General features: G+C 42.7%; 1 protein-coding gene across 4 annotated transcripts in view; it reads right to left on the reverse strand.

Annotated features, from left to right (window-relative positions):
• Positions 1–26148, reverse strand: part of LRCH3 (leucine rich repeats and calponin homology domain containing 3) — a 104686-nt gene that overhangs the window by 59383 nt on the left and 19155 nt on the right. For all 4 annotated transcript variants that reach the window (XM_032225165.1, XM_032225164.1, XM_032225163.1 and 1 more), the window contains exons 2-3: positions 13549–13693; positions 2361–2487 (exon numbers count right to left, since the gene is read on the reverse strand). In XM_032225165.1, coding sequence (XP_032081056.1) covers positions 2361–2487; positions 13549–13693 — 272 coding nt within the window. The remainder of the gene's footprint in view (positions 1–2360; positions 2488–13548; positions 13694–26148) is intronic.

The following is a 26148-nucleotide window of genomic DNA, read 5'->3' on the forward strand; positions in this document are numbered from 1 at the left end:
GGCACAGCCATGTCTTTCGGAAGGCCAAAAGGATGAGAGCGATCTGACCTTGGGTTGTGTGTTCCAGAGGGTGGGAGCCAGGGCAGAAAAGACTCTGTCCCAAATCATCCCGTCCAGAATTCCTTGGCCTACAAGGTCCGCAGCATGCCCCCTTCTGCTGGCACAGAAGGAGGCATGCTGCGTGGGGCGGGCTAATCTCATAGGGGTGAGCTTGTTTCTCGGACAGCACGATGCGCCTTCCCGGAGGACTACCTGAATATACAATTCGAACTGATCTGCCATTCTCTCTCAGGAATCACCATCTCACTGTTTAAATAACCCCAGTGCTTATTTAAACAACGTCGTGAAACTGAACGAAAAAACCACAAAAATTTGGCAGATGTCCCGTTGGCTATTAAAACCTCAGAGAAGCAACATGCGAGGATTGGAAGTCAGAGTATGTGAATGGCAATAAATGTAAGTCCTGGGATGCAAACGGGGTAACCTTCATCAAAGTCAGGATATCGACAGAGAAATAGAAATACTTAATCTGATTGTTTCAAAAAAACAACAACGAAATACTGCTTCAGGTAGTCCTTGACTTACGACCACAACTGAGCCCCAAGTCTCCTTAGCTAAGCAAGACAGTTCTTAAGTGAATTCTGCCCTACTGTACAACCTTTCTTGCCACAGTTGTTAAGGGAAACGCTACAGTTATTAAATTAGCCAGACGGTTGTTAAGTGAATCTGGCTTCCCCCATGGACTTCGCTTGTCAGAAGGTCGCAAAAGGGGATCACGTGATCCCAGGATGCTGGAACCGTCAAAAACAGACATGCCAGTTGCGTCCAAATTTTGGTCATGTGACCATGGGAATGCTGCAATGGTTCTAAGTGCATAAGTCACTTTCTTCAATGCCAGTCTAAATTCAGTCACTAAACAAATAGACGTAAGTCAAGAACAAGCTGCATTTCAGGGCAAACTAGGTCTTCTTTTGGTAAACCATTACAATTTTTATCCATCATTAAGTTAATGGTAGATAAAAGTTAAGGTTTTTTGGAACAAAACAACCATATTTTGGGGGCTATAAGATGCACCGGAATATAAGACGCACCAAGATTTTGAAGAGATAAATTTAAAACAAAATGTTTTTTCACTCTGTGGGCCTCCCAAATCCTCTGCACGCCTCATTTTTTTCCTGAAAAACGGGGCATGCAGTGAGTTTGAGAGGCCTGCAAAGTGCTCCTGGGGGTTGGGAAGGGCAAAAGCCCTACATGGTATCGGACCTGGCTACCGAGGTGGCGCAGTGGCTAGGGTGCAGTACTGCAGGCCACTTCAGCTGACTGTTATCTGCAGTTCAGCGGTTCTAATCTCACCGGCTCAGGGTTGACTCAGCCTTCCATCCTTCCGAGGTGGGTGAAATGAGGACCCAGACTGTGGGGGCAATATGCTGACTCTGTAAACCGCTTAGAGAGGGCTGAAAGCCCTATGAAGCGGTATATAAGTCTAACTGCTATTGCTATTGCTACCTGAGAGACCGCCTCCTGCCAGTTACCTCCCAGAGACCTATTAGATCGCATAGACTAGGCCTCCTCTGGATTCCATCTGCCGGTCAATGTCGGCTGGCGACTCCCCGGGGGAGAGCCTTCTCTGTAGCTACTCCGGCCCTATGGAACGATCTCCCCGTTGAGATCCGGACCCTTACTACCCTTCTGGCCTTCCGCAAAGCGACTAAGACCTGGCTGTTCCGGCAGGCCTGGGGCTGTTGATTTATCCAGCCCCATCCTAAGTTATGAATGTTGTGGGATTTTTAATGTTGTTTTTTATTCTTTGTATGTCCCCCCCCTTCCCTTTTTTATCTGCAAGCCGCCCTGAGTCTCCCGAGAGTGGGCAGCATACAAATCAAATAAATGCAAATACAAATAAATACAAATACAAAAACGAGCCAAAAAAACAGCCCATTTTTTGTGAAAACAGGCCCGTGTTTTTTTGTTTTTTTTTTTTGCAAAAAACAAGGCATGCATAGTTTTTGGGAGGCTTGGAGAGTGCTCCTGGGGGCTACCGGGGGGGGGGGGGAGGCAAAAATGGCCTGTTTTCCCCTCATTTTTGTCCTCCCCAGCCCCAGAGGCACTTTGCAGGCCTCCCAAACCCTCTACACGTCCATTTTTGCGAAAAATGGGATGCGTGGGGGGTGGGATTTTGAGAGGCCAAAAATGCTGTATTCAGTGTATAAGATTTTCACCCTTTCCCACCCAGATTTTCACCCTCCTCTTGTGTGGGGAAAGGTGCGCCTTATACTCTGAAAATTACAGTAAATTTCAGCCATCAAATCTCAATCCATAAAGCAGCAGATAGCGAAGAATCAAAGGCCTTAGGCACTTACTAGTTCCATTAGATGTCTGAGCTGTCCGATTTCTTCTGGGATGGAGACCAGTTTATTGTTGCTGGCGATCAGAACTTTTAAGGGCAGGCCGCACAAGTGGACAGGCAACGTTGAGAGCTGGTTGCGGCTTTTCAGGAAAAGGGGACCGGGAAAAAAAGAAAAAGAAATAAGGTATCAGAAAGAGGACCCCCATCAGAATGCAAAAAGACAGTGCATTTTGGGCAGACAAATTCAACAACCGAATCACCTTTTTTTCCCCCTAAAGGAAAAAGCAATTATTTATTTTGGTCCACTTTAACTGAATTCCCGAACAATAAACACAGAACAGTTGTTTATTTGATGGACCCCTTGGTGCTCTCTAAGCTTGGTTGTTTTCTTACGGACCTTTCATTACTAACTAGGTCTCATCTGGATACCTAGTTAGAAGGTATGCTGGAAGGGAGAAGGGTCTGTAGAATGAAGTAAAAGGAAGAGGAGGAGGAAGACAACTGTGGGGTCCTTGGTGCTCTCTGAGCTTGGTGATTTTCTTGCAGATGTTTCATTACCCAACTAGGTAGCATCATCAGTGCTAGAAGGGAGAGGGCCTTGTGAGGAGGAGGAGGAGGAGGAGGAGAAGGAGGAGGAGGAGGAGGAGAATTGTGGGGTCTTGGTGCTTTCTAAGCTTGGTGATTTTCTTGCAGATGTTTCATGACCCAACTAGGTAGCATCATCAGTGCTAGAAGGGAGTGGGATGGGGAGGAAGGAGGAAGGAGGAAGAAGAGGAGGAGGGAGAGGGAGGAGGAGGAAGAGAAGGACTGTGGAGTCCTTGGTGCTCTCTGAGCTTGGTGATTTTCTTGTAGATGTTTCATTACCCAACTAGGTAGCATCATCAGTGCTAGAAGGGAGAGGGGCTTGTGAGGAGGAGGAGGAGAATTGTGGGGTCTTGGTGCTTTCTAAGCTTGGTGATTTTCTTGCAGATGTTTCATGACACAACTAGGTAACACCATCAGTTCTAGAAGGGAGAGGGGCTTGTGAGGCGGAGGAGGAGGAGGAGGAGAATTGTGGGGTCTTGGTGCTTTCTAAGCTTGGTGATTTTCATGCAGATGTTTCATGACACAACTAGGTAACACCACCATCAGTGCTAGAAAGGAGTGGTGTTTGCGAAGAGTACTACAACTGCTACTGTGGAGTCCTCGGTGGTTTGTTTACTGACATTTCATAATCCCACCAAGTAACATCATTAGTACTACAAGGATCGTGGAGTTTATTTGTGTGCTTAATAAAGAAAACAAAGCTCATGTTGTACATTCTCCTGGTCTCCTCAAAATTATGATTCACAGGATTGCAGAGGTCATTACACACACACACACACACACATTTTGGTCACTCAAAAAAGCTGCTTCTTGCTGTACGTATCAGGAGATGCCATTCTAAGTAATAAATACCTTTGTAGCAGCCTCATGAGCTTATAAAACCTGTTAATAAAATAAAGGGATCCAGATAACCAATGCAAAAACCATGCACACGGAAACGCCGGCTGTGTTTTTCAGATCTACACACAGGCTAAAGGTTGCAGGTCTGCAATTCCATACAATTTAACTCTGGTAAACAAAGATTGTCCTGAGCTTCTGCCGATGGATTAAGCCAGTGTTTCTCAACCTGTCAATGTGTGGAATCCCCAGAGCTGGCTGGGGAATTCTGGGAGTTGAAGTCCACTCTTCTTCGAGTTTCCCAAGGTTGAGAAACACAAGACTAAGCAGCGCATCAGGACGACGTACTTATCCAGTCCGGGGTTCCGTCTCGTTCGGGATCAATCTTGCGCCTTCAGGAAGTCGTTAGCATGCGAGAGGCAGACAAGCATCCCTTTCCGGTGTTGTGGCTGGGCATATGGCGCAGGAGGTCATAAGCAGCCACAAAGCCATCAAGGGTCTTGGCTGAACCCCTAGGAATTTATGCAGCTTGTTTTGACGGACATCCTCACACCCGAGGGCAGAAAATGCCGACGTCCTTTCTTGAGCTTTTTCTGCTTTGTCTGAAATGGTACAGGGTCTCCTGCTTAAACAGGGGGTTGGACTAGAAGACCTCCAAGTTCCCTTCCAGCTCTGTTGTTCTGTTAACGGTTGCAGGAATTGGGTGTGTCTAGTTTAATGAAAAGGAGGACTAGGAGCGACATGATAGCAGTCTTCCAATATTTGAGGGGCTGCCCCGAAGAAGAGGGGGGTCAAGCTATTCTCCAAAGCACCTGTAAGGCAGGACAAGAAGCAATGGGTGGAAACTAAGCAAGGAGAGAAACAACCTGGAATTGAGGAGAAACTTCCTGACAGGGAAAACAGTTAACCAGTGGAACAGCCTGTCACCAGAAGATGTAGATGCTCCAACACTGGAGGTTTTTAAGAAGAGACTGGACAGCCACTTGTGTGGAATGGTATGGGGTCTTCTGCTTGACCAGGGGGTTGGATTAGAAGATTTCCCCCAAGGTCCTTTCCAACTCTATAATTCTGTTAACAATTACAGGAATTGGGTATGTCTAGTTTAATGAATAGAAGCATTAGGGATGACATGATAGCAGTCTTCCAATATCTCAGGGGTTGTGCCACAAAGAAGAGGGAGTCAAACTATTCTCCAAAGCACCAGAAGGCAGGACAAGAAGCAAAAGATGGAAACTAACCAAGGAGGGAAGCAACCTAGAACTAAGGAGAAATTTTCCCAACATTCAGAACAATTAACCAGTGGAACAGCTTGCCACCAGAGGTTGTGGGTGCTCCAACACTAGAGACATTTAAGAAGAGACTGTGCAACCACTTGTCTGAAGCCATTTAGGCAGTGGTTGGCCTAGAAGACCTCTAGGGTCCCTTCCCACTCTATTCTTCTGTTAAGTGGTTATCAGATTCTTCCTTTTCCTTTGAATAGGACTTATCAGAGTCCCATTCAGGTGATGCACCTGCCTGAAGAGCTCACGCAAGCCGTGGGAAGCAGCTCCACCCTTCCGCAAAAGCCGCCCTGTGTTGTTAAGCCTCCCTCAAGGTCAACTCGATTGTGTGTGCAGTGCACACAAAGACTTCTGAAATGCGACGGTGCCTGGCTGGGAGGGAACTCCCAGTTCCAGCCATGACCCAAATTTGCTCTGCCCACACAATTTCTACGCCATGAATAATTAGGAGCCTCAATTTTACTAACTAGTTTTTAATGAGACATCAAGGAAGTCAGAACATAAGAAGCTAAATTCTGCATTCTTGGACTTTGCAGCAGCTGGGACAAAACTGCCCCAGATAAACAGCTGTTGCACTTCCCCCCCCCCTCCTATCCGTTAATAATAATAAAAAAAATAAGATACAGGCAGTCGTCGACTTACAACAGTTTGTTTAGTGACCGTTCAAAGTTACAACGGCACTAAAAATAGTGACGGTTTTTCACACGTACAACCGTTGCTGCCATCCCCACAATCCCGTGATTAAAATTCAGACGCTTGGCAACTGACTCCTATTTATGACGATTGCAGTGTCCCAGGGTGTCTGATCCCCTTTTTGTGACCTTCTAACAAGCAAAGTCATTGGGGGAGTCCTGACTCATGTAACAACCGTGTTATTAACTTCACAGCTGCAGTGATTCACTTGGCAAGTGAGGTCAAAACAATGGGACAAAAATCACTTACCAAATGTCTCGCTTAGCCTCACAAATTTTGGGCTCAGTTGTGGTTGTAAGTGGAGGACTCTCTGCATTCCATGTTTTATTAACTATTCAAAATGGTTCTATAGCACTGAAAGTGATCTTGTTGAAATGTACATCAATAAACTGGTCAGGCACCTGCTTCCTCTTTATTCTTCTCTTTCTAGTCCTTTGTGAATCCATTCAACAAGTTTGCAGGCATCACCTGTCAATCCATCCATCCAATCAATCAATCACTCAGTCAGCTAAACGCTCAGCCTGCAAAGTTAAACTTCGTCCTTGTGCAATGAAGCAAACAATCTCTCAGCTGTAACTTCTACACAGCACAAATTTCCTGTCTGTAATCCCCGCCACACAACAAAATTGTTGAAATTTCCTGATTGGGGAAGTAAGGTTTTAAATTAAAAAAAGAAATCCATTGAAAGAGGAATTTTAAAGCATCCAACATGATCATCACAATTCTTTTACTAAAACACAGGGGGGGAGGGAAAGGGGGGGCTAAAAATCCCAGGCCCGCATGGCCAATTTTCCCGCAGCCCTGTGTGGCCTCCAATTGCAAGAGGATTTCCTGCTTGTTTTTATAAAGAGGAAACTCTTGCAGCTGAACATGGGTCCTTTCTCTATATACTGTATATATGTATATATATATATATTTTTCCATCTAAATGTACCGTATTTTTTGGAGTATAAGGTGCATCTCCCCGCCACAAAAAAGAGGGTAGAAATCTGGGTGGGTCTTATACACTAAATACAGCAATTTCAGTCTCTCAAAACCCCGCCCCCTTCACCAAAATGGATGTGCAGAGGATATTGGAGGCTTACAAAGTGCTCCTGGGAACTGGGGAGGGCAAAAACGAGCAAAAAACAGGCGGGTTCCCCCCCCCCCCCGCCCCTAGGAGCACTCTACAAGTCTCCCAAAGCATTATCATGCCCTGTTTTTTTCCCCCCCCCCAACCCCCAAGCACTTTGCAGGCCTCTCAAACTCTAGACATGCCCCCTTTTTCACAAAAAATGAGGCATGCAGATGGTTTGGGAGGCCTGCAGAGAGCAAAAACCTTTTTTTTTTCAAATGTACCTCTTCAAAATCTTGGTGCGTCTTATACTCCGGTGCATCATATAGTCCGAAAAATACGGTAATTAGCGTGATCTGTACCTTCCATGCATGTTTTTGTTTGAGCCATTCTTTTATTATCCTTATCCATAAATAAAATATATTTGTTCCTGTTCCAGGATATTACCCATCAAGGCTGAATATAAGCAGTGCTGAGGCCTTAGAAAGAGTGCAGAGAACAGCAACAGAGACGATCAGGGGCCTGGAAGCTAAACCACCATACGAGGAACGACTGAGGGGATTAAAAGCTGTGAGAGGTTCTTGGTGCTCTCTTGAGCTTGGCTGTTTTCCTGCAGACGTTTCATGACCCAACTAGGGAACCTCATCAGTGCTAAAGGGAGTTTGTGGAGAGGAGGGCCGTGGGGCCCTTTGTGTTCCCTGAGCTTTTTTTGCTTTCTTGCAGATGTTTCATTATCCAAGCTAGTATGAAAGCTTGCTGTGTGACTCTGGGCCAATCACCAGGAGACGGTGAGTTCTAGTCCCGCCTTAGGCAGAAAAGTGACTTTGGGTCAATCATTCTCTCTCTCTCTCAGCCCAACCAACCTTACAGGATTGTTGTTATGGAGAAAATAGGAGGATGGAGGAACATTAGGTATGTTCACCGCACTTCTAAAATAAGAAGGCCAGGGTTATTATTTCTCTATTAGTATCATAGTAAATTTATGTTAATGGATAAACATTCAATGGTAATCTAAAACAATCTATAAGGTACTAAGATCTCTACTTAATAATCATCAAAAATTAACTAGCTTTTTTCCATCAACTAGCATTATTAACCAGTATCTTTCCAGTAACAAAATGGTCTCCTCTCTTGCCAGCCGTTGTGTCAAGTTAGGATAAATAACCAGGCCATAGAAATGCTAATGTATATTTTGGGTGATTATCAAGTAGAAATGTTAATATCTCTTAGATTGTCTTAAATGTCTAATGTTTATTTTCTTAGCACATCATTAACTAATTTGGGATTGAGGGAAAAGTCCTATAAATCTTATTAATAAATCATTGTTTAAAGACGGATATCAAGTTATAATATTGTGTGGCCCTGGAGAGGAGAGGTGAGATAAACAGCAAATAACCTTTAGTTAACTACAATAACAACAATGAAATGTTAATGGACAATATTTAATGATACATACAGGTGTGTTACGGGGGGGGGGATCCCTAGATATCTTACTTAACTGAATTAATTTTAGAATATGTTATAAAGGTGCAATATTATTGGAGATCTATTGAAATTGCAAATGAATGCCAGTAGGTGGTTGTGTCTTCTAATATAAATGATTCTAGACAAAAACATCTTTAAACAATGGTAACTAAATGAGAATTATGGTACAGGGATAGTAAAATACATAACCTTTTTTTCTTGACTTAAAATGTACAACCTGATTTGAATGAAGCATATGTAAGGATTGTGGAAGAAACGCACGGAATATATTTGTAACCAATCGATACGCTTTCAACAAGATGTAACGAAAGGTGATTTTTTTTGCTTTTTGTTTTGTTTAACTAAAATAATAAAGTCTCAAAAAAATAAAAAAATAAAGTAAGAAGGCCAGGATAAAAATCCAATGATTTAAATTTATGAATGCTTTATAGCAATAGCTTCACAGTGCTTTACAACCTTCTCTTAGCGGTTTGCAGAGTCAGCCTCTGGCCCCTAACAATCTGGGCCCTCATTTTACCCACCTCGGAAGGATGGGAGGCTGAGTCAACCTTGAGCCTGGTAGGATTCGAACTGCCAAACTGCTGGCAGCCGGTGATCCGCAGAAGTAGCCTGCAGTACTGCAGCGTAACCACTGCACCACCGTAGCTCAATAGGATGTATTTGTTTTAAAAGATCACGATAGGTAATCAGCTGAAAGAATGAGTGTAAAAATAAAGGGCTTTGTCAAAGCGGGCTAAGGACCCACAAGCATTTTGTGCTGTCAATCGTTCGCCAGCTTTTACGGAAGCCAAAATGGAGTCTGAAAAAAAAATAGCACAGCCCTGTGGAAAGTTAGCACGGAGGCATTCAAGAGCTGTCTCAAGCCTCAGGAAACGTCAGGGTCTGTTTTGGCAGCCAGCTGGGTCTTTGGGAAAAGCCAAAACACACGACGACAGAGCTGGAAACCCAAGAGTTTTCGTAGGGGGGGTCACTACAGGATTAAGAGGAAAGCCTTTTGAAGGGAAACGTCAGCAGCAGCAGCTGAAATATACCGGGTCGTAGGACCCTTTCGGCAATGAAATGAATTGCTTTTGAAAAAAAGGAATCTCAGCCTTCCCCGTTTACCCAGGGCCGGCTAGCAGAAGAAAACAAATATTTTGAAGCGAGCAAGTATCGGAAGCTCTCCTCTGACTCACATCCTTTTTTCTTTTAAATTTGAAAGGAAACTCGCTGTAAAAGACAAAGGAAGTTAAGGCACAACTAAATTGCCAGAAAATCAAGTTAAGACAAATTCTGATTCTTTTATTGCTGGCTGAGGTATATAAAATAACACACATAACAAGAGTTGGAAAGGACCTTGGAGGTCTTCTAGTCCAACCCCCTGCACCATTCCAGGCAAATGGTTGCCCAATCTCTTCTTTAAAACCTCCAGTGTTGGAGAACCCACAATATTAGTAGAATTCTTTATTGGCCAAGTGTGATTGGACACACAAGGGATTCGTCTTTGGTGCCTATGCTCTCAGTGTACATTTTAAAAAAAATACATTCATCAAGAATTATAAGATACAACACTTAGTGATAGTCATAGGATACTAAACAAGCAATCAAATCATACTAGGAACTAAATAAAATAATCATAAAGATACAAGCAACTTCTGGAGGCAACTGATTAATTGTTTTCACTGCCAAGAAATTTCTCCTTAGTTCTAAGTTGCTTCTCTCCTTGATTAGTTTCCACCCATTGCTTCTTGTTCTGCCCTCAGGTGCCTTGGAGAATAGCTTGACTCCCTCTTCTTTGTGGCAACCCCTGAGATCTTGGAAGACTGCTATCATGTCTCCCCTGGTCCTTCTTTTCATTCAACTAGACACACCCAGTTCCTGCGACCGTTCTTCGTAGGTTTTAGCCTCCAGTCCCCTAATCCTCTTTGATGCTCTTTTCTCTGCACTCTTTCCAGAGTCTCAACAGCTTTTTTATATCGTGGCGACCAAAACCGGATGCAGTGTTCCAAGTGTGGCCTTACCAAGGCATTGTAAGACTTCGCATGATCTTGATACAAAACAAAACACTCTTTATGCAGCAGAAGCAAGGATCTCAACTGTTCGCTGGAGGGTAATTATACATGAAGAAAACCAGCCGTGTTTATCTACACACACAGATTGATGTGTTTATCTACACAGCCCCGAAAAGTCCCAAAGTTTTAGAACACAAACTCCAGGAAAAGAAGAAGCTGAGAAGCCGAGAATGCATTCCTAACCCACCGAAAACCATCTGAAAATGAAACAGCCGGCCTAAAGCTAAATAAAGAACAGGCCTAACGTGTTTTCCCCAAATGAAGAATCATCAAAAGAGCGTCCCAAATTAGCTGGGTTTTAATTTCCATGTGGAAGGAGGAATCTGCACAGCAGGAAAATACGTTGTGTTTCAGGGGTGGAATGAAACAGGCCCACTCAAACTAGTTGGACGAGTCAAGTCGGCCACATGCTATACAAAACAACCACTGAAACCGCACGGGTTTTAGACGGTAGTCCTTGATTTACAAGAATTCATTCCGTGACCGTTGAAAGTTACAACGGCACTGAAAAAAGTGACTGTTATTCGCACTTACGGCCACTGCAGAATCCCCACGGTCGCACTATCAAATCCACCCCTGACATGCAGCTCACTTGAAAAAGGCCATTTTCAAACACAAGTTTGTTCCCTTTCGCGCAGAAGACTCGAGTTTTCTTTCCCGCTCACGTCACTTCAAATGGCTTTTTGAAATACAAAACAGTTTGTGCTGTTTTACACAGACCCTCCCCCTACACAAAAAGTCTTTCAACACAGATATTTCACTTCGAGTATGTTTTTTCTTAAAACAAAGAGGTAGCATTATATATAATCTAGACCAGTGATGTCGAATCTGTTTTGGCTCGCGTGCCAAAAGCGGGGGGGGGGGGGGAGTGCAGGGGGTTGGTGCGACAGGGGATTCGTACGAGGGAGTGCCACACCCATAATGCTATGCGCAAGCGCATAACCAGCGATTCCCCCCATTTTTGCCGTGCTTTTTTTCGCCCTCTCCAGGATGCAGAGGCTTTATAGGAGCCTGGGGAGGGCGAAAACAGTTCCCCCCTCCCAAGCCTCAGAAGGCGGGAAAAACTGGCCCTACAGGCAAACCAGAAGTTCAGGGATGGACTTCCGGTTTGCTCGTAGGGCCGGTTTTAGCCCTCCGGAGCCTTCACAGTAGTTTCTACTGTACTTTACAGTAGTTTAATCTGATTTTATATAGCAAAGAAAATGATGATTAAAATATTATTTCACTCAAACTAAGGAATGAGAGAAATTGAGCAAGCATTTAAGTTGAGACTGGTCTGAGTTTATAGGAGATATTTCAGAATTATATTCCAAGTGCATGGTCAGCAGTATATTAATTCTTCTCTTTCTCCTTGATATCACATTCTGCAGAAAAATATAGGAAATGTGTCTCTTTTGGTAGTAGAAAAAAAATGTTGCTTGGCTACTGCCACAAACATCGGTTAGTCTCAATTTCTTGTATTTTATAGATTGCAAATCCTCTCAGGGATACCTTCTTCTTCCTCCTCCTCCTCCTCCTTCCCGGATCCCCCAATATTTGGCTGTTGTCATCGCTCCATTATGTTTTAGGTGTCTTTCATGGATGCTTTTGATCAAGTGGGATCCATTCTATGACGGTCTTGGCCCACCTGCCCTCAGTTCTTCTTGCTATGTGACACCAGCCCGTTTCCGTTTCAATTCTTTTACTCTCTTGACGATCTCCTACACTTGTTTTCTGATCCATGTGCAGGATGTCTTTCTATCTTGTCTTGTAATGCCAAGCATGTATCTTTCCATGGTACTTTGAGCCACGCATAGCTTCTGCAATGATTGTGAGGTTTAGTGTCCATGTTTCACTGCCTTATGTTAGAGCAGGTAGCACACACTAGAGAAGTGATGGTGAACTTTTTTCGTACGGCGTGCCAAAATTGTGTTTGCGCATGCTATCGCACGCACACAGACATGTCCACACCAATTCTATCCTTCCCATCCACCTGTGCATGCGCACACAACATCACCACCCCACGCATGCGCGCATGACCCCTCCCCAGGCTCCAGAGACTTTCCTGAAGCCTGGGGAGGGTGAAAATGGCCTCCCAAAGCCCTCTGGAAGGCTGCAAATCAGCTGGCCGGCGCACACATGCGCACTGAAGCTGACGGCTGGTGCACCAGCAAATATAGCTCCGCATGCCACCTATGGCCCATGTGCCATAGGTTGGCCATCACAGCACTAGAGATTGAATAAATAATAATTATAACCACCGTTGGGGAGTTCCAATTCATTTCCTCCGATGCCATCAATGACATGAGCTCTCCAAGGCTCACGCCTTTCAATAAAATGTGTCAGTTAAAAAAAGTGCTACAGGGTTGTTGTTCTTGTTTTGCTGTCACAGACTACACAGTATGCATCCTAGTGGCTAATACAACTGTCTAATATGTAATACAACCCAGGTTTGAATCCCAGTAAGGGTATGGCTAGCTGATGAGAGCTAAATAGCTTGAAATAGATCTATACTAGTCTCCCTTTATTTATTTATCAGCACAAATGCAACGCATACATGCATGCATGCATGCATGCATGCATGCATAGTGTCACAACCCCTGGTATGCCAAAATATGTGACACAATACATACCTATTTTCCTGGCTTAGCTGATAAAGGAACTGCCTAATATGTAATACAGCACAGGTTCAAATCCCAGTAAGGGTATGGCTATCTGGCTATCTATCTATCTATCTATCTATCTATCTATCTATCTATCTATCTATCTATCTATCTATCTATCTATCTGTGTGTGTTTTTTTATTTGTGCTGATAAATTATATATATATATATATATATATATATGTATGTATGTATGTATGTATGTATGTATGTATGTATGTATGTATGATGTATGTATGTATGTGTATATATATATATGTATGTATGTATGTATATATATATATATATATGTATGTATGTATGTATGTATATATATACATACATACATACATACATACATACATACATACATATATATATATATATATATATATATATATATATATATATATATATAATTTTTTAAAGTAATCTGGGCAGCCAGACCATCTTGAACAGGCAAGCTCTCATTTCAATGTTGTTTGTCTTCGCTCAAGCATTCTCCTTTCATGGCAATTTGAAATTTCTGCCAGGCTCAACTCTCTCCTGTTTGGGCAGCCAAGGGTGGGGAAGACAGGTGGCATGGTGTGCTTACCTGATATTCAAAAATGTTAAGGACTGCAAGTTCAAAATGGCTTCTGGAATATAACGAATGCAATTCTGGTACAAATTCAAGCTCTCGAGGGAAACGAAGAGGCAAGCTTCTTGTGGCAGCTCAGAGAGTCGGTTCCGTGATAAATCTTGAAAGAGAAGGAATAAACAGTATGAGATCCAACCCACTGAGTCTAAGCACATAAAGATAAAGATGGGATTACAATCACAATAGTAACAAACCATAATAGTAGTAATAATAGGCTAAAGTGCTCTGGGAGTTTAAAATTCAAACAGACAATCAGCTGCCACATAACACCCCAGACTTAACAATTGTCAATAAGAAGGACAATGAAGTCTGGATAGTCGGCATGCAGAGAGCCAAATAGAAGAACTTGAGAAGATAACGGATTCAGCTGGATTCATTAACTTCTTTATAGTACAATACCAACAGGTGATTCTTCCAAGTAAACACAAGGCAGGAAGTTAGTTTCATTTCAGCAGACAAGCCCAGACAGAGTGCTAGTTTACTTCTCAGAGCTGCAGACTGCTTAAGTTTCTGTTTCAATTCTCTGCACAGACTCAGATCTGTTTAAGCTCCCAATGGCTGACTTAGTTGCTATGCCTATTCATTGGTTGACCTTGTTCCCATGTCTCTCCCAGTTATGAATATTTTAACAGAAAATACAACACAGAGACCTGTAGATAGAAGCAACTGTGGCAAAAGAAATCAAAAGATTTATTAGGTTTAATAGCAAAACATCTGGAGCACCACTTCAACCTCATCAGCCCTGACAAAATCAAAATCTCCATCTGTCAAAAGGCAGCTTTGCTTATATCTTGCAATAATACTTTTAACACCATCAAACCAGAACATCTGCCTATCCCAGGTCCTTGGGAAGGACTTGATTGATGGATAAAGATACCAAACCCAGGGTGATGAACTACAATAATAACATCACAAAATACAAAGACTTGCAATAGAATGACTGTGGCAAAAGAAAGCAAAGATGGTACCAATAGTGACAGGCATCTTGGGCGCAATTCCAAAACATCAGGACTTGGAACAGCATCGGCATTGACACAATCCCCATCGGTCAATTGCAAAAGGCAGTTTGCCTCGGAACAGCTTCCACCCTGCAACGAGACCTAGAACCCCATCAACCATCCACATCTGCCCATCCCAGGTCCTTGCGAAGAACACAACAGGGGGACAAAAATGCCAATTCCAGTCTAAACATGTGGTCGACTGTGCGAAGCACAATAATTCCATTCTATAATGAAATTTAGTTTTAAGTGGTTATTGTCAACATAATTACTATGGGCTGCAAGAAGAAGTGTTTCCAAAAATAAAACAAATCACATTATAGTGTAGGTCACTATGGCAAATTTAATCCAAAAATAAAAATTCCCTCACCGTAAACCAGCTTTCCCCAACAAGATAATCAGCAGGTAAGCTAGACCACAACTCCCATCACTCTCGGCAACCAAAGCCAATAGGCATTTTAAATTGATCTTAAAATCATACTTTTGGACAGGTTTTATAAAAGTTCAGCGAAAGATAGGGGTCTGGACTGCCACACCACGCATTCTTATGGACTTGAGCAGAAGGCAGGAATACAGATAGTTCTCGACTTACAACAGTGACTGTTCAAAGTTACGAGGTCAGGTTCCGTTCAGGCAAAGAAAACAAACAAGAAGGCTAAGCAGGTAGTTCGTGGTCAATATAATCTTTATAAGCCTCTTCCGGTACTTCCAACAAACGCACAGTGCCAAACACTGCGCTGGTGCTGATCCGTATGAAAGTCACTGCAGGATTCAAAAGCCCTTCAAGCTCTTGGCGCAGCAGCGATCCAAGTCACGAAACACCCCCGTCACGAATCTTCCCACCAATGGAATGGCAGCCCCGAGCCGCTAAGAGCGCTGGGACTGACAACAACAGCACTGAAAAAGGTGACTTATGACCGTTCTTCGCACTTAACGACTGTTGCAGGATCCCCATGGTCAGGTGATCAAAATTCAGATGCTTGGCAACTGGTTCGTATTTATGACGGTCGTCGTGTCCTGGGGTCATGTGATCCCCTTCCTGTGACTTTCCGACAGGCAAAGTCAATGGGGGGGAACTAGATTCACTTAACAACCATGGTACCAACCTCACAACTGCAGTGATTCCCTTAACAACTGTGGCAAGAAAGATTGTAATATGGAATACAATTTGCTTAAGAAACTCCTCGCTCAACAACAGAAAAGCTGGGGCTCAGTTGTGGTCTTAACTCGAGGACTACCTTTGCCCATTATGTCTTTAGGGACTCACCGTTCACACCACAGCTGCTTTATTTTGTTGGAACACGGCAAACTCGGGATCTTATATTGGAACCACTTAAATGAGGCTGTTTTGTTCGGAGCTCAAAACAAAATGTGCTTCTCATTTTGTGCTCCCCCATATTAAGGGGCTGCACTGGAGTTTGGATTTCAGTAGTTGGCAGGAGAAATACGTCAAATAAATAGATACGCATCTGTCTGTACGCTCCTCTCTCTCTCTCGTACCCCTGGGCTCAATATTTTAGCCCAAATTCCCAATGATCTTGGCTTTCCTTCCTTCCTTTGATCTTTCCTGTCTTTTTTTTCCCCTATCCTTTGCAATGCTGATCTTTTACAGACTTACTGAGCTTTCGCTGCTCAAGGAAGAGGATTCAACATCCATCATTCCCATCTTGGACCAGTGAGGCAAAGGATCCAATTGGGGGAAAAATTCTTGATTTGCCTGAATATTTTCCTCCTTTTGCGTGGCAAGGGTTTAAACAAAGTCTCTTGCAATAAATACTGCTTAGCCCCATGCTTGGAGGATTTCCTGAAACAGAAGAGCCGAATGACCTCATGCCTTCCTTCTCATCGCTTAAGGTAGGAATGCTAGGATGGCTTCGAAAATACACAATTTAGATCCGTTTCTAAAGCAACAGCATTTCTCTAACCCATTCTTTTACTCTCTGTTTGCACCTAACTGCTACAGGCAGTCCTCGACTCATGACCACGACTGAGCCCAAACTTTCTGCTGCTAAGCAAAACAATTTTGCCTCATTTTACGGCCTTTCTTGCTATGGTTGTTGAGCGAATCACTGCAGTTGTTAAGTTAGTCGCGTGGTTGTTAAGTGAATCTGGCTCCCACCATTGTCTTTGGTTGTACGGGGCCGCCAAAGGGGAATCACATGACCCCAGGACACTGTGACCGTCATAAATATGAGCCATTTGCCAAGCTTCCAAATTTTGATCACATGACCACGGGGACGCTGCAATGGTCTCAAGTGTGAAGAACCATAATAAGTCACTTTTTTCAATGCTGTTGTCATTTCAAATGTCACTAAATGAACTGTTGTAAGTCAAGGACTACCTTTACCAGATACTAGTTAATTACTAAAAGAAATTAAAAAGGTCCCTCAGATATTTCTTTCTCAAAAACTGCAAGAGGACCAAAGATCACTTTTAAATCAAAATGAATTTTCGCTGCCAACAAATGCATAGCTTATGCCGCAGATGTGCAAGATTCCATATTCCAGTTAATGTTTTTATTTATCCTATTTTCTTTTAAAGTTGCATTCTTGCGCTGTGAAGTGAAATTCTCAAGAAGAACTCCAGCACACAAACACACAACCCAAACTATTTCAAGGACACCGTTTCAGAAGAAATGCGGGTTTGCTGGCTTCAATTATAACAAGGTCCTGCAAACTCAAGGCAAAACTTGTTAACGGGCCATTAAGCGCTGTTTGCAAAAGCCACATTTCTGGAAAACATATTCAGACTGCTGTTTCTGGACAGACGTGTCCCAGATGAGAAAAGCTCCAGGGAAACGTGGGCTAAAGTTTGTCGCGAGTTTACACTCGTAAGAGAAAGCAAATTTTTTTTTTTTGCCAAAGTAAAAATTCCACGTTGGGGCATGCTGCTAGGTAATATTGCAGGATCTGCTGGAAATCGTGTTATTGGGAGTGGTTGATTTTATGAACTCTTGGTAGGAAAATTGTCTTCTACTTTAGAGCCAGCCCCTCGGGACAAAATAGCTAGTTCTCTGATATATAAGTGTGGGGACAATTAAGAGTGAGAAGCCCCCGCCCCCCTTCTTATAATGAGCCGAGGTGGCGCAGTGGTTAGGGTGCAGTATTGCAGGCCACTTCAGCTGACTGTTATCTGCAGTTCAGCGGTTCAAATCTCACCAGCTCAAAGGTTGACTCAGCCTTCCATCCTTCCGAGGTGGGTGAAATGAGGACCCAGACTGTGGGGGCGATATGCTGACTCTGTAAACCGCTTAGAGAGGGCTGAAAGCCCTATGAAGCGGTATATAAGTCTAACTGCTATTGCTATTCTCTGCCATGGCTCTCTAGCACAGGGATCTCCAAACTATGCAACTTTAAGACTTGTGGACTTCAACTCCCAGAATCCCCCAGTCAGCATGGGTTAGAGACCTATGGCCATCTTTCACACTTATGACCATTGCAGCAACCCCATAGGCATGTGAAGAAAATTCACATGCTTGGCAACTGGTTCATACTTATGACAATAGTAATGTCCCGGGAGGGGGTGTGTGTCATGTGATCCGCTTTTGCGACCTTCTGACAAGCAATGAGGAATGCAGATTCACTTAAACAACCATGTTAATAACTTAACAAAAGCAATAATTTCCTTAGCAACTGTGAAGCCGTCAAATGGGGCAAACTCACTGAACAAATGTTTCGCGTAGCTCAGTTGTTTTTGGCTCAGTTGTGGTCGTAACTTGAGAACTACCTGCGTTGAGGTGCAAGACCTTTTCAGTGTCTAACTAAATCCAATAATTCAAGTGCTTGCTGTCTCAGCCGAGGGTACACGCACTGGTTGTTTGTGCGATTCCAGCATTATTGGTATGTCAAAGATGTGGCTATTATGTCTACTTCATAGGTGGGAATGTGAAAAATGCTCAGGGCACTAGTTTTGTTTTGGAAACAACAAAAACTACCAATAAATTATCAGAAAAGCAAAGTCTTAAGTTTTGCCCGATACCCTCATAAAAACCACAAATGGCAAATAAATAGAATAAACTGAAAAGCTATCCATCTATCAACATCTAAGGGTGCAGTTCCAAGTTTCCTTATCCTGGGATGCTCTTTAAAAAAAAAAACTGGACAAGGATCACACAGGGCACCTCTACAGCTCTGGAAACATTTTACCATTCAAAAATATCCCTGTGGCTTGCAAGATCTTTTCAGCTAAGGTATAGATCAGTGTTTCTCAACCTTGACAACTTGAAGTCCTGTGGACTTCAACTCCCAGAATGGTATAGATGGTCCTTGATTTACAACAATGTGTTTAGTGACTGTTCAAAATGAGAATGGCACTGAAAAAAGTGACTTAGGGCCGTTTTTCAGACATGCAGCATCCCCGCTGTCAAATTATCAAAATTCAGATACTTGGCAACTGACTCATACTTATGATGGTTGCAGTGGCTCGGGGCCATGGGATAACCTTTTGCAACCTTTTGACCAGCGAAGTCAAAGGGGAATCCAGATTCAGTTAACCCTGTTACTAACTTCAAAAACAGCAGTGGGTCACCGTGATTCACTTAACAACAATCTCACTTAGCAATTGAAACTTTGGGCCCCATTATTGTCATTAGTGGTTCCCACATTTACAACTTTGCAAAGCTTAACATTCTTGAACCACCGCCCCTTCAAAAAAAAGTTTATTAGAACCATATTGATGGTTCCAACAAGTACCAAAAAATGCTATCTTACCTGTGGAAACAGGTGTGAGTCCGTTGGATACAATAAGGCGAATTTAGGGGATAGTTGAAATGAACTACAGGTTCACCATCCAACTATTTTTTTTTTAATTTTTCTTTTTAAACTCAAAAGGAAGACTCGAAGGACCAATAGGTATAGATATTTAAAAGAGTAACACAGCTTTTTTTTTAAGTCACTTTTTTCAGTGCTGTTGTAACTTTGAACAGTCATTAAACAAATGACTGTAAATTGAGGACTATCTGTATGCAATCTTCGTAATTTCAACAGCTTTGTGTAATCTTTTTTTAACGTTTTGATTGCACTGTGCCACTAAATCAGTGAGATGGGCAACATAAAAATTTAATGAATAAGTAAGTAAGTAAATGAATTCCACTTCATTACTAACTGGATGCTAAGTGCCCGCGGTTATAAAGCCATTCCTATCCTGCAAAATTACATATTTCGGCAGTTTCCCCAAAGTTGAGGATTTATAATCTTTCCTACTCCTTAACGAATTCCAGCAAAACCTTCTATTAAGCTACTAAATCACCCGTCATTCAGTTCAGGCTCCCAGCCAAGGAGAGTCCAAGCAAATTTCTTTTTCAAGAAAAGAGAGAGAACGGAGCCAAGAATGGCTAAAATAAGCTGAACTAAATAAATAAAAGGCTGCAGTAGATACAGCAGAAAAGTCAACCGTCTGCCTGGCTTACAGACTTTGGTATGACTAAATGAAAGATTTTTTTTTTTAGAGGAACAGAGCTATTTTTAAATATTTTACGGATATCTAAATTGCTTTGCCATTCGCAGAAAAAAAAGGGCACAAAAATCTTACTAACAAAGCAGGAAAAATATGTCTTTGTGTGTCTATTTTCTTCTTAATGTCTGCTCCCCTGCCCCGTGTGTGTGTGTGTCCACGTGCGCGCAGATGCGCATGCTCGTGCTCATACAAGACTTAAAATTAGACCCTGGGAAGGAATTTTTGAAGAGGTTTTCATGCGCTTGCTTATGTAAAGCTACATACAAAATTAATGGAAACAACTGTCATGGAGGTAAACCTCCCATTAATTCTTCAAAAGGAAGTCTAGCAAACGTTTTAGTTGTACTATATATTCTTGTTGCTTGCAGAAAGTGCAGCCATCCGCAGCCAGTTTGGTGTAGTGATTAAATGTTGGCCAAGAGAAGCCAGGAGACGATGAGTTCTAGTCCTGCTTTATGGATGAGAGCCAGCTGGGTGACTTTGGGCCGCTCACCAGGAGATGGTGAATTCTAGTCCTGCCTTAGGTATGAGAGCTGGTTGGGTGATCTTGGGCCAATGATTAGGAGATGGTGAGTTCTAGTCCTGGCTTAGGTATGAAAGCTGGCTGGGTGACTTTGGGCCAACCACCAGGAGACGGTGAATTTTAGTCCTGCCTTTGGTATGAGAGCTAGAGGGCTGACTTTGGGCCAATGACTAGGAGATGGTGAGTTTTAGTCCTGCCTTAGGCATAAAAGCCGGCTGGGAGATTTTGGGCCAGTCAATCTCTCAACTCAACCCACCTCAAAGGATTGATGTTATGGGCAAAACAAGAAAGGAATATTATGCATGTTTACCATCTTGAGTTACTTATCTATATCTCTATCCCTATCTCTCTCTCTATCTATCATCTATCTATCTATCTATCTATCATCTATCTATCTATCTATCTATCTATCTATCTATCTATCTATCTATCTATCTATCTATCATCTATCTATCTAAATGGCAGTGTGTGTGTGTTTGTGTATGTTCCAGCATAACTCTGGAACGCCTCGAGCAATTTCAACCAAATGTGGTACACAGATGACTTATTCTCTGTAGAAAAACACTGTGGGGGGTAGGACACCCCTAAGGCCCCTCGGGGTGTGTGTTCTGTTAAGATACACTTGTTGTGCCTTCAAATGGCTTCTACTATACTGCCATGAAGTGGCTTCTACTGTACAGCACAGTGGAGTTGCCATGGTAACGGCTTCACAGTACTCCACAAGGGGGCTCCCTCTGGTAAGGGGGAAAATCCAACATTAGAAACTATATACAGTCCAGACATTTCCCCCCTATAAATAAATACCCGGACAACGCCAGGTTAGCTAGTAAAATAATAAAGGTGGGATAAATACTTAATAATAAATGCATATACCGCTGTTTTTCCTTTAGGTACACAGATGCACGTCAACTCCAATGCACGTGAAGACTACCAAAAAGCATAAACGTTGAAATCCGTGTGCCTGTTATCAAAGACATGTGGATCACACATGATGAAGAGAGAAGAGCTTGAGCAGATTAAAGCAAAGCAACTAGGAGGATCTAACAAAGGCCACCATTGTGCTGGAGCAGAGTCATTTCAGGAACAGTTGCCAAATGAAGACTTTCTTCGCCGTATTAAATATCAACCGATTAAATCTGTTCGCAGGTTGAAGAAGGCGGCGTGAGCACCTGTCACAACAGTGACATCATTTTTCAGCCTGTTCAAATATTATGATTAAAAAAGCAAGTTTCCATAGGCAGAGCCCTTTTTTCTCCCCTCCAGAATGCTTGCGAGGACCCTAACAAAAGATGATTTGGCTTCTGCTTTCAATTAACCGCAGTTTAATTTTGCTCAACTCTTCGGCTGCCGTTACACTCGACCCTGTTGGGTTGAAAAGAACCAACTTCAAGGCAAAGATATTGTCCTGAAAGATTCTTATATAGAGGAGCCCAACCAGAGGTGGCATTCAGCCAGTTCGGAACGGTTCGCCTGAACTGATAGCGGAAATCGCGGGTGGTCCCACCCACCGGCCCCGGCTCTATGCCATCCTATTTAGGCCCATTTTTGAGGCAGGGTGCATGCGCGGAACACGCGCGCAAGAGCAAAGGGCACGCGTGGAAGGCCCGGGCGCATGCGTGGAAGGGGCGTGTGTGTGTGTGGAGTGAGCAGGCACGCGTACGACGAAGCAATGGTTACAAAATGTGAAACCCACCGCTGAGGCCAACTGTGTCTTCAGGTAGTCCTTGACTTACAACAGTTCATTTAGTGACCATTTGAAGTTACAGAAGCACTGAAGGACCGTTTTTTTCACATTTTAAAAAAATAATAATTTTTATTGAATGTTTTAATCTTTAAAAACAGAAAGAAAAACACAGGAAGAAAAAAACAAAACACAAAACATACATAACAATATAAAGTAATTATACAGCCTTCTATATTGGCTTTCCTGTTTAGCCTTTATAATTCTCCATTCTGAATTGCCTTCCTATTGCTTTTACCTTGTCCTATAACAACAGTAGTACTAACGCATAATAATATTGATTATTTATATCACCATATATTTACATTCTCTATTTTCTGTTTTGGCTTCTGTTTTCTAGCCGCTTATGAATTTTATTCCATATTTTATAGAAATCCGATTCTTCTCTTTCTTTTAGTTCTATTCTCATTTTGTCCATCTCTGCACATTCGAGTACTTTTCTAATTATTGTTTCATCTGCGGGTGTATTGATTCCCCCCCCCCCCCGTTTTGTGCGAACTCAATCCTGGCTGCAGTGAGTATGTGTATGATTATATATTGAGATTGTTTATCCATTTTTTGGTCTAATAGTCCTAATAAGAATGCTTCTGGTTTCAGTTCTATTTTTCACGCTGTAATTTCTTCCGAATTTCCATTTCTGAATTTTGCATCAGTATTTCCTTGTGATCAAAATTCAGATGTTTGGCAACTGGTTCGTACTTATGATCGTTGCAGCGTGCCAAGCTCCCGTGATCATATTTTGCAACCTTCTGACAGGCAAAGTGAACGGGGGAAGCCAGATTCACTTCACAAATGTATGACAGGTAGTCCTCGACTAACAGCAGTTCATTCAGTGACGGTTGAAAGTTACAAACAGCTCTGAAAGAAGCGACTTAGGAGCTCACACTCGTGACCCTTGCAGCATCCCCATGGTCACGTGATTTACATTCAGATGCTTGACAGCTGACTCACACTTATGACAGTTGCAGTGTCCCCGAGTTATGTGATCCCTTCCGACAAGCCATGGGGAAAGTCAGCTTCACTTAACAAACATGTTACTAATTTAACAACTGCAGTGATTGACTTAACAAATGCAGCAAGAAAGATTGTAAGATGGGGCAAAACTCACTGAACAAATGTCTCACTTAGCAACATAAATTCTGTGTTCAATTGTGGTCGTAAGTCGAGGACTACCTGTATTTGAAAAGAAGCCTAGAGAAATTATCCGGATGACTCCAGGACCCCTTGCCCATTATAGAGAAGCAAGATCAAACGTTTACAGATTCTCCTTGACTTACAACCATTCATTCAGTGAGTGTTCGAAGTTACAGGGAGACTGAAAAAAGTTAGTTACTCAGTAAGTGTAAGGTCCTCACACTTACGACCTTCATAGTGTCTCCATAGACACATGATCAAAATTCAGGAGTTTTATAATGGGAATGTATTTACGAGAGCTGCAATGTCCCGGGGTCCCCTGGTCGCCCTTTGTGACCTTCAGAGAAAACAGGGGAAAGATGGATTTGCTTAGGGACCGCTTGTTTCACTTAACAACTGCCGTAATTTACTCAACAATCCTGGCAAACAAGGTTGCAAAATCAGGCATGGCTCACTTCACAACCTCCAGACAATGGAGGGGAGGGGGTTATTAGTTTTTATTATGTATTATTTTTTCCACTTTGTGTTAATTTATTGACTGTAATCTGTCTAGAGTTGCTTGGAGCGAGTAGGCGGCTACAAAATTCTCCAAATAAGTAAATAAATGGGAATTCTGTCCCCAATTGTGGTCATAAGCAGAGAGCTACCTGTAGCTACCAGATCTCTGACCACAATTAATGATTCTGATGTGTCGTCTTAGGAAGGCGGGCACAAGCCCCCTCATATATACACAGGCACACATGCAATATGTAAACTGAGTTTATTCCAAAAGTGGTAAAGAGGCAATCAAATTCACTGAAGTAGCCCACGATACAACTAACCTGGCAGGGGGGAAGGGGACTCCATCTGCACTGCCACATCCCAAACCCAAACCCACCATGATTGGAAAAGAAGGAATGATATTAAACTGCTTTATCCCATTGCTGAAGAAATGATAGCTACCCACAGCAGGAAGGTTTGTGTACCATAGCGGTTAAATGTTGGGCTGGCACAAGAGAGCCCCAGTTAATGTCCATCTTCTGCCACAAAAAATCTTCTTGGGAGCGAGCCTTCTGGCCACATATTTGCTTTTAGCTCAACCTACCCACAGGTTTGCTGGGCATAAGGGGGGAGGGGGGAAAGGACACTATCTCTAGGACATCCTGAGATCCAATCTGAAAGGAAGGATATAAATCTAACAAATAATTAAGTTATCAACTGACAACTGTGAATCCAAAAGTGCATTCCAGATAATTTGGGTCCTGGCAAACTATTTTTTTCAAAGCACCTGAAAAGTAAGATAAGAAACAGTGGATGGAAACTAATCAAGGAGAGAAGCAACTTAGAACCGAGGAGAAATTTCCTGACAGTTAGAACAATTAACCAGTGGAACAACTTGCCTCCAGAAGTTGTGGCTGCTCCAACGCTGGAGGTTTTTAAGAAGGGATTGGACAGCCATTTATCTGGAGTGGCATAGGATCTCATGCTTGAGCAGGGGGTTAGGCTAGATGACCTCCAAGGTCACTTCCAACTCTCTACATAACATGGCAATAGCACGTAGACTTACATACGGCTTCACGGTGCTTTATAGGCCTCTCTAAGCAGTTTATAGAGTCGGCATATTGCCCCCAACAATCTGGGTCCTCATTTTACCAACCTCAGAAGGACGGAAAGCTGAGTCAACCTTGAGCCGGCCAGGATCAAATGCCAGTTATTTTAAATTCTAATAAAAGAAAATGAGGGCACTCTCAGTCCAGGATTTATTCATGAAAAAGTTTGTCTATAAATACCAAAGGAACAGAAGGGGCTTCAATCCATAGCAGCCTTCTCTCCCCCAGCATTATTACATGCTGGCTCCATACAGTACGCTTTGGTGACCCGTTGGGTCACAAAATTGCCTTATTTTACTGTAGACTCTGTGTAATGCCTTCCAAAGAATAGTAAGTATTGACAAGAGGCGTCAGAGGCCTGGGATCTAATGATCTTCTGAGGACTCCGTTTGTCCTGCTGACAAATAGGTTCCATTATAGTTTATTTCTCCTGCCTTCCCTCATCAGGCCAGTTTTCAAAGGACAATTAGCAGACTTCCAGAAGAGGAATGGAATGGGGCCAACGTACTGTCATAGCACACAGAAAATAAATCAATATTCTGACATGAATTAAGCAGACCAGACAAGCATTCAGGAAGCCAGGTCCAATCAGCAGCCAGACACTGCTAACTAAAGCTCATATTCAGACAATTAAATTGCAAAGACCATCTTCGAGGAGGGACTCAAAGACCATGACTAGTTAAATAATTGCCACTATCTTGCATTGATCTTAAAACTCCCATTTCATCTTTAAATACCATAAACTAAAGCATGGCTTTGCTGAAATCAATTGATTCTGGAAGTTTATTTTGATATTAAGCCATTATTAACAATAAACAGAGACTTCAAATATGTCAATATAAAAGGTATTAGTTTAAAAGATTGTGGATTAGGAAAGCAATTCATTTCCATGTTTTGCAATGGTCATATGTGCAAATTAACAATTTGGGGGTGGGGGAGAGTGTATTTTTCAGAGTATAAGATGCACTTCTCCCCCCCCCCCAAAAAAAGCGGGTGGAAATGTCTGTGCATCTTGTACAGTGAATATTGCTGAAGTCCCGCCCACTGCTGAAGTCCCGTAAACTGGCCTCTACATGCCCAGTTTATGGCCCATTCCAGGCTGCGGGGATTGCCACA

The sequence above is a fragment of the Thamnophis elegans genome, chromosome 10 (assembly GCF_009769535.1).
Source record: "Thamnophis elegans isolate rThaEle1 chromosome 10, rThaEle1.pri, whole genome shotgun sequence".
NCBI classification, from domain to species: domain Eukaryota; kingdom Metazoa; phylum Chordata; class Lepidosauria; order Squamata; family Colubridae; genus Thamnophis; species Thamnophis elegans.